The sequence below is a fragment of the Mus pahari genome, chromosome 21, assembly GCF_900095145.1.
Source record: "Mus pahari chromosome 21, PAHARI_EIJ_v1.1, whole genome shotgun sequence".
Taxonomy (NCBI): Eukaryota; Metazoa; Chordata; class Mammalia; order Rodentia; family Muridae; genus Mus; species Mus pahari.
This window is the reverse complement of record NC_034610.1, coordinates 37,847,193-37,861,354: the sequence shown is the minus strand read 5'-3', so window position 1 is coordinate 37,861,354 and position 14,162 is coordinate 37,847,193. Positions and strand designations below refer to the sequence as shown.

Genomic DNA, 14,162 nt, shown 5'->3' with positions numbered 1-14,162 from the left:
GGTTAGTTCATATTGTTGTCTCACCTATAGGGTTGCAGCCCCCTTCAGCTCCTTGGGTACTTTCTCTAGCTCCTCCATTGGGGGCCCTGTGTTCCATTCAATAGCTGACTGTGAGCATCCACTTCTGTGTTTGCCAGGCACTGGCACAGCCTCACAAGAGACAGCTACAGTTACAATTTTTTTTTTAATATAAGCACTTAATATTATGATTTCGCCTTTTAGAACCAACTTCATTTTGTTCTTTAAGTTTGGGTATGTTGTGGATTCATCTAATTTAATTCTAGAAAGTCTTTAATGACCCACTTAATGACCCACTGTGAGTTACTCAGTTTCCATGTGTTTGTAAGCTTTCTGAAGTTTTATGTTGGTGCTGCTGATACTCAACTTCAACCTGTGATAGTCATATAGAATGCAAGGTGGTATTTCAACTTTCTTGTATCTTTTGAGACTTGCTTTGTGGCTGAGTATGTTGTCAATTTTGGACAAAGTTCTCCGAGGTATCGAGCAGAAGGTACTTTCTTTTGTGTTTGGGTGAAATGTTCTGTAATATTTGTTAGGTAGATCTGGTTTATAATGTCAGTTATCTGTAGCATTTCTATGTTTTACTTTTTCCAAATGGCCTGAGTATCGCTGAGTGTTTGGTACTGAAGTGTGGGAAAATACATACGATTTAAACTGTAGAAGTGGACTAAAGTGGGCGAAGCTTCTTTCAAAGAGATGTAGACCTGGCATCACCTCTAGGTCTCTGTCTTAATTTCCAGTAACTTCAAGGGAGGCATGAATGCTAGCTGTCACTCAAGTGCTCGGGCTGGAAGCCTGAGGACCTCTAAGGTGACCGTGCTCCTTTCTCTTTTAGTTTCCAATAAGGTTTTCTGGTCCTGGCAGCTGGGCAGCAGCATGTGTACAAGGTGGGGTAGCTGGCTGTCGGTCCTGGCCAGACGAGGAGCTTGGTTGCAGGAGCAGAATGTCTCTGTGTCACTTCGCTAGCCACGGGAAGCTGTTCGGTTCCTATCCATGCCCTGGTAGTAGAGTTCAAAGTTATTTTGGGTTTGGATGAGCACGGCACCAGCAGACTCTCCGTGCAGGAAGCCAAGCTCGTACCATCTGTGCCGGGTTCGTAGTTAGAGAATTATCTGGAAGACTGATTGCTCAGGTACCTGTGCCTCCTGGCCTTCTAGTGCTCCATCTAGAAAGGTGGCTCACACTTTCTGGAAAGTCACTGTGAACTATCTGCGTCAGTTCCTTCCACATAGGACAGGGATAGCAACGCTCAGGGCCAAGAACCACACGGTGCCACCTTGAATGGTCACTTCATGCAAACAGAGTGCGGACCCCAGTGGTGCTGTGCTACTAAATGTTTGACAATTGACTCCCCCAGTGGGAAATAGTTCATCTATATACCATAAACATTTGCCAATATTTATGGTAAAACATATAAAGAACTTTATAAGGGCAAACATGGTTAAAATCAGTACAAGGGGAGAAAAACAAAAACAGAATAATCATGTTTGTATAAAACAAATGAATTCACAATTGTCATTCTGGACAGCTTTACTAGAGATGTTTGTTGCTTGGATAAAGAATAAATATCACCATTGTTGCACAAAGTCCTTTAGAAAACACAGGAAGAAATAATTCCAACTGATTATTTTGAACTCATTCATTTTCCTCCCACCAAAAATCAGATGAAAACATCTTGAGAATATAACATTATAGATCAGTATATATTATAGATCAGTATATAGATCAGTATACTTATAGATCTTCATTATAGATCAGTATACTTTATATAAAATAAACCCAAATTTGGACAGAAAATATCAGTAAATGGGCTCCAGCAGCATATATAGATAACTTATGATAAACATTCATGGGCTTTGACATTCAAAATCAATTGATATGCTATTGAACATATTTTTATAAAGTAGCAACAAAGACATAAAAATATAATAGTGTATAATAGCTCCCAAAACCATGAAGTGCAGACACATAGATTCAGTAAATATTGTGACTATCTGTACCTTTTAAACTACAAATACTTCTGGGAGAACCTAAAGACAATTGGAACACATGGTTGTATAACATGTTACCAGCAGGAAGCCTCAGTATAGCCAGGAGGTCAGTTCTCAAATAGTAGCACTGAGAACTCTGGCTAGATATTTGTAGGAATGTAGCAACCTGGGATTCTGACATTTAAATGGATATACAAAGGACAGAAGGACTTTAAAACTATTCTGAAAGAAAGGGCATTGAAAGAATGTGTGGTAAGAAGATTTTTATATGGTCCCAGGAGGCAACCCTTTAGTTTGACCTGTGTAATTTTTCCCCTTGAGTTGGGAAAAGGTCTCTAACATGAAGGCATCTCATTCTTATGATTAGATTGTGTTGCTCAGCAAAGTTGAAGGGGCTTCCACCGAGGAGTCCCCATGGGCCCGAAGTGGCTCCTTGCCTGTGCATTTATACCAACACTAAACCCTTACCCTGTAGAAATAGACATGACTTCACCTCTGGTGATGGGTAATCTCAGTGTCAACTTGATGGAACCTAAAAACACCTGGGAGATGGGTCTCTGGGTCTGCTTCTGGGGCATTATCTTGATTACATAATTGTAATGTGAAGGCCCATCCATTGTGGGTGGTACCATTCCTTAGGCTTGAATCCTAGACTAAGAAGGAGAAAATAAGCTGAACAGAAACTTTCATGGTCTTTGTTTTGGTTCTTAAATTACTTGAATGTTTAATACATGGGTTCAATGTGTCTTGATCATATCCAGCCCCCCTTGTTCCCTTCTTACTTTTCCTAGGACATGTAACACATATATTTCCCAATTTCACCCCTCCTCCCCAGTCCAGTTAGTGCTGTGACTGGTATTTGCACGGGTGTGGGTCCAATCACTGGTCGTGGGCAATCTACTAACTGCCATATCTCCCGAGGAAAAATTGTCTCTCCCAAAGGAGACATCAATTACCAATGGCTACTCAGCCAGAAGTGGGGCCTCTACAGCCCCTCCCCTGACCCATGCTGAATTTTAACTGGCTTGATGTTGTACCAATCTTATGCAGGTAACCACAGCAGCTGTTGGAGTGTGTGTTCAGCCTTATCATGTCCAGATGACATCATTCTCCCCTGTCTTCTTACATAATTTCTGCCCAGACTTCCAAGATCTTCCCTGACCCTTGAGATGGTGGAGTTCTTGACTGTGGCGGGAACATGAGCAGCTACCTCAAGTTCTTGATGCTACTGTGACCTCACCACTCTGACCACCATGATGGACTGTAACCTCCCATTGTGGGCAAACAAATCCTTTCTGAAGTTGCTTTTGTTGGGATATTTTATCAGAGCAACAAGGAAACCCCTAGTTAAGCCAAGTTATTTGTTACAAATTACCTTGAATCAGATCCGAGGAAGAAGCTTTGAGGCATAAATGTATATTTGGGCAGGGAATTCCCAGATCAAAGCTCCTTGGGTGTAGTCTTGAAAGGAAAGCCTTCAGGTTCTGGACCTGAGATATCATCACTCCATAGAAAGGCGCGAGGCACATGGTGTTGGAAGAGGCCTCACAGCAGGAACATCCATCCTTCCGGTCTTAATGAAGTGTAAGATGAGGTTTACTCTAGGATAGTTTCCAGAGCTCATCCTACCTGACAGGTTTTAAGTGTGGATGCTGCTGATTCATGGACCACACTGAGTGTCCAGGCTCTAAAGCGCGCACCAGAGTTTAGCTGTGATATGGCTGCAGACCTGACAGCACATCCCTGGCACAGAGCCATCAAATCAGCCGTGTTTAGATTTTTCCTCACTCAGTTGTCAAAAATATATCCAGAAAGAACAAAGTGAAAAGTAGGATGTGCTATCTTTCACTGAGAGTCTGGATTTGACTGCTTTTCTATGCGGTGGTTCATGTAATTTATTGGCAAGTATCCCTTCCCAAGTAGCAGTGTGGGCAGGCTGTTTAGTCATGTGAGGATGCTCCTGTTCTTATAGCTCCCTCATCACCGATCTCAGTTGAATAGTCCACAGCAATATGAACCCCCCCAAATTCTCTTTCTAAATTCTTTATCGCAGGCCTCACAACAGCCGTGGGAAATAGCCTGGTTAATTCTACTACAAAAACAAAAACAAAAATCATGCCATGAAGTCCCAGGGGAGCCATCGACATGGTCAGTCTTCCTTTTACACATCGTCAATGACTTCCCACACATTTTCCACTACAAGTGCCTCTGATTATTGTCATTCTGGGCTCAGCCCACTTTCCAGTGGCCATCAAGAGTCCTTCTTCTCTCACACAGTCAAGAAGGAAGGCTTCACCCCTATTCCTTGTCCTTATTGAGGTCTTCTGGACTTTGGTTTGCATGCATTCTGTCTTCCTCTCTCCTGTATTCTGACTTCCAGCCATCCAGTAGCCTCCCCAGATCCCTACCCCAGTTACAAACGGGTTCTTAGTCTTCTCACTTCCCTCACATCCACTGCTGATAAGACTCCCTCCCGAGCATCCTTTCCTGCTCCCAGCATCATCTTGTTCCTGCAGTTTAGACCATATTTTACCAAACGATCTGAACAGCTAATTTGAAGATCATTCAGGAGAAAATTGACCTACTTTTTACTGTTGTTACAGAACTCTATATGCATGCACATAAATTTATATGCCTTCATAAAAGCATAGTAGTTTTCAATTTTCCCTAGCATTCTTTATTCGTAATAAAGAGATAAATTAATTGCTTCGTGGCTTCTCTTACATTATTAGCAAAAGTATTGAGATCAGAATTACTGGATATTGTGAGATTCCATTCATATGTGAAATCTTACATACAAACAAATGCTATTAAACAAAAATGAAAATCTTGGTTTTTTTTTCCAATTGTGGCAGGGAAGAAGGAAACAGTCTTTATCCATCCTACTTTAAAGAGATAATGTTGAGAGGTAGTTTAATAAGATTTTAAAATAACTACCAGCTATCTCCTTTGTGTATGTGGTTGTTATGGATATCCAGTCCATTTGATGTCTAAGGTGATGAATAATTCAAAATCATGGATAACTTAAAAATTATTCATGTACTTGAAAAGTTAACATAGATAACCTTGAGCTAATAATTGATTTTTCTTTTGTTTTACTCTTGTACATTTGTAAGAGGATGTTGAAAAATTGTTCATCCAAAAGCAAGGTGACTAGCTAGTGGATCCAATTTGGCACTAAAACAACAGAGTCTTACTGCTGTAATGATTAATTTTTACATTTTATAAAATAGTGAATATTTGCAACACCTTAGATTTTAAGGGAGAATTCTATCCTGATTCCAAAGTAGACATAGTTGGGAAAGAGTTTTGGGACCCTATTGAATACTAGTCTTGACAACTAACTATATTCTAATATCTGATTAAAAGTTGTATTAAAATACTTATTATTTGCATTAATATAATGTAGGAGCATGATTACCCTATAATTATAAAATCATAAAAACTGAAAGAGGAATTGTTTGTGCTCATGATACATTCTTTTAATTCTGTAGGAATTAAAAAAATCATTCTATAAAGACGCTGTGTGTGATTCACAAAAGGTTATCTGTAGTGCAGTAAAAGTTTATACATTCTGCGACTGTGCCGATGGCTAAGATGTGGGCCATTTATTTCTTTATTTTAACCTGAACTTTATTTCTCACTGTTCGTTTGAAGAGTGGTGAAATAGACAATCAAATACCGCTATTACTCTCTCAGAATTACTGTTTTTGGTATTGGGCCTAAAGAAACTTCTAGAACTCAGATGAACTTCAAAGTTACTCCAAGAGAATTAGCAGTTTTCTTTTTCCCCTTCCCACCCACTGCTTCTCAGTGTAGTTATGTCTTGGCAGAGTCTATATAGATTGGTACATTTCCTGGAAAGGTGATGTGGGGCCATGCAGTCAGCAGGGGTTTAATGCTGGTATCAGTGAGAGGCAAATATGCATAGGTGACCAGCATGTAAACCACATGGCAGGATCAGGGAACATGGACGGATGTAGTCTGCAATGTTTTGACTGGATGCTCTTGCTAATGGGGAGTGGGGCTTCCATGCAAATACTCATCAGTGAACTTTTAAACCCCTTTGAGAAGGATCAGACTGGCACAGTTATCTCTGAGATGCTATTCTTCCTGACAACAAGTCTCCTTTCTCTCTGTCTCAGGCAGCCTCTTCTGCCTAAAAACACATAGTTGGAAACCAAAGAGGGGTTTGAACCCCAGAGCGGTTGCTACTATAGAGTGAAGGAAAATCATTTTTCTAGTTGTTCACTGCACTACTGCTGTCTTGGCATGAATTCTAAACTCTCTAGGGTTTTTGTTTTTTTTTAAAAAAACAACAAATAAGTTATGTGTTGTAAAAGATAAACTTGAAACAAAAGATTTCTTTTCTCTTCCAGTTTGTTGTTTCGGTGTTCTGGACCATCTACGCCTATGACAGAGAGATGATATACCCAAGATTGCTTGACAACTTTATCCCAGGGTGGCTGAACCATGGAATGGTGAGTGCATTAAAACAAATAGCTTCCATTCATAACAAAGTCTACCAAAGAGCTATTCTTGAACTCAGACTTCCCATCATAGAGACCTAAGCATGTGTCAAGTCCTGGAAGAGGAGAACGAGAGGAGACTAGCAAGGGACTGAGACATTGTGTAAATGATGGGGTAGAGGAGGCCATTTTTAAGAGGGGCCAGTGGTGTTAAATCATACAACGAGCTCTTCCTGGATGAATGCAGTTTCTGTGCCATTAGAAGCCTGTCCTCAGACCTCAAGGATTCACTTCCCATGGACCCAGCCATTGGCCCTTGGTTACACCCCCCCCTTGCTCCAGAGGAACCCTGTTGGAAAGAACATTGCAACTGGGCAGTTTTCCCAGAACACAGCAAGACTCCTGTTTCCTCCAATCTGTGGCAGACATTTGAGGTGTCTATTTTTCCTTTAAGAAGGAATATATATTGAGTGAGTGCTTGTGTTGAGTTTATGGGAAACTCATGTATGCAGTTGCCCATGGAGGACAGAAGAGGGCTCGAATCCCTGGAGCTACAGTTACAGGAAGTTGTGGGTGATGGGAACCTAATCCAGAGCCTCTGTAATCAGTAAGCACTAGTAAGTGCTGAGTCCTCTCTCCACCAACCAGTGGAGCCATCATGAGCATTGGACATCTACCTTGTCCAGGTCCACTCTTGCTGCGAGTTTTGCCTCCCATGGTTTGGCTCTTTTCTGCCTGTTTCTCTCTGATGCTTGAGCTATGTCACATTGATCTCATTTGTTTCAATCAAATATTTTCCATGGTTTGTTTACCACTCGACAAGACTTGAGGGTAGTATTTCCTACAGAGAAGTTGTGTATCCTGTTTTCAGCTTCTAGAATGGAGCACAGTTTTGTTATTAATGAAAAGCAATTTTTAGAATAATCCCAGGATGTTCCCATTGAAAAGGGCAACATGTCACAGAAATTATAGGGAAAGCAAGAGCTAGAAAGCACGAGTCTTAGGTCCAAAATAACAGTTCTCTCTGTTATTTTCCTTTTGTCCCCATTTGTGGGACACTTTAAACAGAGCACAATGCACTAATTAACATGACTGTACAGAGCACAGAGCGGCTTTAATCCATTCTTTCTTAAAGGAAACCCACCAAAAGTGGTATATCTCAGGCAATTTGAATTTTCTATGAGATCAGTTAGAGCTTTTGAAGACTTAACCTGTTGATCTAGTTTCCAACATAAAAACTGGGTCTTGTTAGTCTTCAACATCTCTTGACTCAAACACCCTTCTATTTCTCTACAGATTCCTTGTCTTAGTGTTTCTATGGCTTGACCATGACTATGATCATGAGCAAGGCCTCCATCTTTATTGAAAATCAATTATTTTCTCATACAATAATAACACAGTTTCTTTTCCTTATACTCCTCCAGTCCCTTCCCCTCCCCTCCACATGGATCCACCCCCTTTTTTTGTCTCTCATCAGAGAATGTTACGAGGTCTTACCTGAGAACATAGACACATCATTGCTATCAACCTTCACTCTTGTCCTGTCTGGTTATTTACATCCCTAAACTGCACAGTATTTATTACCTTCAGACCAGAGAACCAGTCATTTCATTTATTTCATTTGTAGATCCTTGCTCTGAAGTTTTAATATTTCAAATAAATTGCTTAAGCATATATTTAGCCATTGGAACTTAGACTTGGCTCAGCTTTTTTCTTGACTCATTTGGACAACTTAGTGGTTTTTCTTTTGGAGGTGGGGCTATTTAGAAATGCAAAGAGAACTTGAATGACACAAATATTTAGCAAAGAAGTAGGATACATTAACTAAACTGTCAAATCCTCTGAGGTAATGTAAGCTCAGTAGATTCTTTCCCAGTGAAATTTGTTTCTCAGCAGAGATTAATGAACATTTGTTTTCATTTTCTAAATCATGGTCCCAAGTTAATGGCCAAAGAATTTGTTCTCTTTCTCTCCCACCCTACTCTCTCTATGTATGTGTGTGTGTGTGTGTATGTGTGTGTATACATATATATGTATATATGCATATATGTACACGTATATAGATAATCAGCATTTTAGTATTTTAGTTTGATAATCAAAATCTCAACATTAATTTCTGGAATCGCAAAAATTTAACTTTTATAAAAATGCACTATAAGAGGTATGCAATTTCAAAAATTAAATATATTCAGTTTTCAAAATTTAAAATCTTAAAGATTTTAATATTATACTTTCAGTTTAAAACATAGATGCTATTGTTATAATACTAATTTATTAGTTACTTTTCTGTTGCTGTAATAAAATAACCAAAACAACTTAAGGAAGAAAAAGTTTATTTGGCCTATAGTTCCCGAAGGTTAAGAGTCCATCATGTCAAGAGGAGGAGTAGCGAGCCAGAGGCATGAGCAAGAAGCAGAGAGCTCACATTTCAAAACATAAGCAACAAGCAGAATGAGTGAACAAGAAGCGAGACAAGGCTATAAACAGTCAATGCTTGCCTCCAACGGCATACTTCCTTACTTCCAGCGGTGTTCTACCTCCCCAGGGTTAGAAGACATTCCCCAGCAGCAGCACCAAGGGGTGACCACATGTGCAAATGCCCGACCTTAGGAGGAATATTCCTCAACCAATCCCAGATTCTCCAAGTTCGTTTTACGAAATACCTCTGGCAATGTGGAAGTTTAGCAAATATCATAGTTTGTTTGCTTAACTAATAACTTTTGAGTGTTTCCGTAATAGCATGGGCTCTCCAGGCCTGTCTGCCTGTCTCATCACTGGGAAGGTTAAGCTCCTTGTAGTCACCAAGAATCTTTCCAACATGGCTGTGGGAATCTGAGTTGGAGAGGCACAGTAAATATAAAGGTCTCCTCTATTCACCAATCCTGGCAAATCAGATAAGAGGATCCAAATGGGAGCAATCCTCTCCCAGAGACTGAGAGAGCTCTCTTTGGTCCAGTGCTTGTACCTAGTAGGAAGGGTAGTGTAGACAAGCAATAGTTGTAAGTGGATTTCATTGCAGTTTAGAATGCCATTGTCATGATTAGATCAGGGCAAGAAGAGAGCTTGGTAACAGGAGAAGGATATGACGTGGGTGACAGGTATTCTCTACCTATTTGTGAGGAATGTGAAAACACCAGGAAAATACTAGTCCAAAGGGCTATTATAGATTACCATTATCTATTTAAGTGCATATAATTAAAAGCATCCCAAGAAAGAATGTACCTTTTTCTTGTGCATATTCAGTGAACAGTCGCCAATGTTTTCTAGGTATCTAGAACTCAGGGATCACAGAAGTACAAAAGAGCTTGCAAATAACTTATAGCCCTGCCCCAAAGAATATCACTGGGATTTATAATATGGGACTTCTGGGCACAAAGTCAGTCAGGTAACTGACCCCAGACTCCTAGGATCTGAAATTGGCAAAACATTTATTTTTGCTTATGTTACTGAGATTGGTCATGGACAGATGTAGTTGAGATTTCTGCAAGGCCTGCAACAAGTGGAAACTGAATGCTAGTTCAACTCAGAAAACCTGTGTTGAAAAACCTTCTTTCTGCCCAACAGACTGTTGGCATTGTGGGGTTACCCAGCGAGACAAACAGAGGAGGCACAGTTTGAAAGGGTGCAAGTGGTGTTTAAAGTTGAGGCAAATAAGGAAAAAAATGATGCAAACTGAGAGTACTCAGGGCTGTTTTTCCTCCAACAAGAGAAGCACAAGTGTTCTGGCCTGTGTGTTGGTTGGGAACACTGAGCTCAGAGACTTTCTTTTCAGCCATTAGATTTTTCAGGAGTCATGAAAATAAATAAATAAATAAATAAATAAATAAATAAATAAATAAATAAATAAATAAATAAATATTTCAGATCTAGGAAGATTGCAGGCTTTCAGTGATGTTCCGACAAGAAGACCCAATGATGAGACACACTCTGCTGTAGAAGACCTAGGGAGAAGGCAAAATGGGGTGGAAGGCTAGGGTATTATTAACATCATCATTATTATTAGAGCAGATCTTACAGCAGGCAGAATCTTTATATTCTGCTAATCACAGCAGGAAGGTTCGTTCCCCATATAATTTATGAGGAAAAAAATAAACCCCATTTCTTCTTATACTTGATTTGTCATGTCTTGTTATATTTAACTGATACCCCAAAAGCCATAATTTTGGCAAGTAGTTATCCTGTTCAATATTATTTGACATTTGGTAGTTATGAAAGATTTTCTCCATCTGGTTTTCCCAGAAGAGAAGGCAGTAAGTGCTACTTGCATTATGGTGGGTTTTGCAAGAACTCAAGATTTGACATTATTTTGGTAGATAATATGACTTATGGAATGTTTTCAGCCTTGGGATTCGCAGATTGCACAATTCATGGTCTGCAGAGGCTCTGCCATCCTGGTGTTAGACACTTCATGAAGGGAGTTGCTGGTGGAAGTAAGGGCGTTATAAACACTGCAGAGGTTCAAACTGGCCTTTCTCATTTATTTTTTTGCATTCATCCTAAAGTAAGTAGGAAACATTTGAGATTTTTGAGAAATAAAAATGAGAAATATGAGTAGAGGTGAGAAACTTATTTTCTGACAGTGCTACAAGTGCTCTGTGTGAAAGTATTTTACAGGAATTGTTCCCTCTACTATGAACTTTTCTCCATGACTATATGTTCTTCCAAGTCTAATTCTCTCATTAGGTTTTGCAGAATTAAATTTTAACCTTTTTGGTTTCTTCTTCTCTCTTTTTAAAAATCAATTTTTACCTTCATTTAAAATACAAATAGGCCCTGCAGTGGTAATAGTTCAAAATAGTTCTCTAAGTTCTATTCAGAGTTCTTGGGGTCATCAAAACCCAAAGTGTGATTTACTTAAGGGCCTTCCCCCTAATCCTTAAATCCTGAGATATTTCAAAGTAAATTTAATTCATCTGCTTTCCATTCATTTGTTGTTAGGTCTTCATACTTTGTGGAGGGGTGGTGGCAAGCAGGAAGGTGCTGTCCTGTGCACTGGCTCCCATCTTCATGCCACAGACACGTCGTTCATGAGTCACACCCCTCTTCTTGGCCGAGTTCCAAACCCATATCCTTTCCAGTTCCCTTTAAACTGAGGTGCCAGCCTGAGTTAACGTCAGTATATTTGCCAAAGAAAGTGAAGAGGAAAAAAAAAAAAAAATCCACATTGGTGTCGCAGAATCGCACAATCCCAGAATCTTACACTTGTGAATCCCAAGATCCAGTGTAAAGACCATGCGCTATGAAAGTTGCAGAACAACATTTGACTGACTCGATGCAGCAGTCTCTGATTGGACAGATCCAAGAATGGAGATCCAACAGGAAATAGGTTATCATCTGTGGGAAAGGTCATCTCAAGGAGCGAAAGCCTTTCTCCAAGTCAGGTCAGCCCATTGTCTTTACCTGTTCTGTCAGATCTGAACACCAACCCTCTGAGTTCCTCTCATAAACTCTTTGAGCTAGTCTCACTCTCTCTGATGACCTCAACCTCACAGTGCCTGCATGCGGCATTTTAACTCTGTGCTTCCTGGTTCCAGTATGGGAGCTCATAATCTGGTTTTGACATATGGAGTAAATATTAAAACCAACTCTTTACATTAACTCCCTTTCTGTAAATCTTGGTCACTCACCGTGTACTGCCATTGCAACATAGACTGATATGTCCATGAGCTCTCTTGTACCCCATCTCTGAGGTAAATCCTATTAGTCACATCTCCCAAACTGGCCCTGGTCTCATCTTATCTCTGTTTCTCAACTGCGTGATGGCAGCTGGCCTTCTCGCTGCCTCCAGCATCTTTCTTCATTTCCCAGTCTCCTCTGTTTAACCTCAGCTAATCCTTTTAGCAGCCTAGATTGCCCTTCTCAGAGAGTGAAAGTTCCAGTGGCTTCCAGTACATTCATTCCTTGTTCAGGTAGCAACTGTAAGGGAAGGGAGTCTTGGTCTCCCAGTTGAGTGGGTTCCTCACATGCCCCAGGATGCCTTACTGACGCATTCTTTGCTTTCCGTTTACTTGGTTACTTCTCTGAGTGCTCCTCAGGCCTAAGCAGACAGCACAGATCCTTTCATAAGAATCTGGTCAGGAAATACCTGTGAGGAAAAGCTCCATCTCTTCTTACCCTGCCACGTATTGCCTGTACCCATTTTTTCAGGGGTGTATGGCATTTGCCCAGTCCTCAGCAAAGCAGTGTCACCGCTGTCCTTGCCCATTAGTATTGTCCAGGTTTCCACTAATATTTTTGAGGTTTTTGTAGGCTTTGCATCAAAACTTTTATGCCGTTTTTTACCTGATGTGAGTAGGCTAAGATTTAGTATCATTGCTGATGGTTTGGTTTTTGGTCTCAATGTAGAACACTTAATTGTATTTGCAATGGATTCTCTATTGTCCAACTCAATGTGAATGTAGGATAGACTATGTGAAAAAGCTACAGTACAAAGAATTTGGGATTACCACATTGAATATATTGGAGTTTAACAAAATAATGTGAGTATTCTTTGGTTTGGTTTGGTTTTGTTTTTTTCTTTGAATTTTGGTCCCTACGGTTGTATCATTGAATTTGGAGAGATGGCTGCATAAAATCAGCAAGAAAATGATTAACAGTTTGAGCAGAAAATATTAATTTCATGGTCTTCTTGCCTGAAAAAAAAATGCACCTTTGATAGAGATGTTTACATTTTATTATAAATATAAATGTACTTATTAAATTAATATGTCAGCTGTATTTCTTTATTCTAGACAGTTCTCTATAATGACACAAAGAGAACAAGATTTATTTCCAAGCTTCACCTCAATATCTAGGCAGTCAAATGCCTAGATATCTAAATGCCTAGATATCTATCTTAATACTGTAAGGTAATTTGGCTACCTCCCAGCCAACATCCCAATAATACTCTAAGTTAGGCCTTCTGTACTCCATCTGAACTCTTCCTCCATCCTTCCTTCTTCTCCTCCTCTTCCTCTTCCTCTCTCTCCTTCTCCTCTCTCCTCTTCCTCATCTTTTTCCTCATCTGACTTTTCCTCTCTCTTTCCTTCCCTGACTGGCAGAAGTCCTGCCCTATTCTCTATTCTACCCAGACACTGGATGATCAGCACTTATTGACAAGGCAAACAGTAAATGGTAGAATTATTTACACCAACTCAAGACAGACGATTCTTGACATAAGCATTACCGTGCCTTGTCCAGATTGAAAGTAGGTATTAGAGCAGAGAAATCGGCATTAGAATAACACAAGGATAATCTTCACACAGTGCACAGGGTCATTATGCCTACAGTGATCTGTAGTGGTGAAGGGAAAAGTGAGATGCAATGACAGCTACTAAAAATGATTTGCAGATCAAGGGGCGGTAAAACAGGGAATAACTATGTGTATGCATGACTGTGAAGAGAGAGGATTACATAAAGAAAGCCACAAGGGAAAAGGATGGGACTGGAATGGACAGGAAACAGTCGTGGCCTGGAGACCAACCCTATAGAGAAGGACTGTTATTTTCTTTCTTGAGGAATCCAGTTTTCCTCAAGCTGACTGGATTCTAAATACCTAGAGTTCATAACCACAATTAGAAACTTCTGAGAATTGAGAGGCATTGTCCCAGGCCTTCTAGTGGCCTTCTAGTGATCATGGGGCTAGCAAGAACGTAGTGGTGTTCTCCTTCTTGTTGTAAGTGCATACTTCTTTTTTTTTTTT

General features: G+C 40.0%; 1 protein-coding gene across 2 annotated transcripts in view; it reads left to right on the top strand.

The window, feature by feature from the left end:
- Aig1 (androgen induced 1) overlaps positions 1-14,162 on the top strand; it is a 218,212-nt gene that overhangs the window by 55,170 nt on the left and 148,880 nt on the right. For both annotated transcript variants that reach the window (XM_021221379.1, XM_021221380.2), the window contains exon 3: positions 6,392-6,493. In XM_021221379.1, the coding sequence (XP_021077038.1) occupies positions 6,392-6,493 (102 nt within the window). The remainder of the gene's footprint in view (positions 1-6,391; positions 6,494-14,162) is intronic.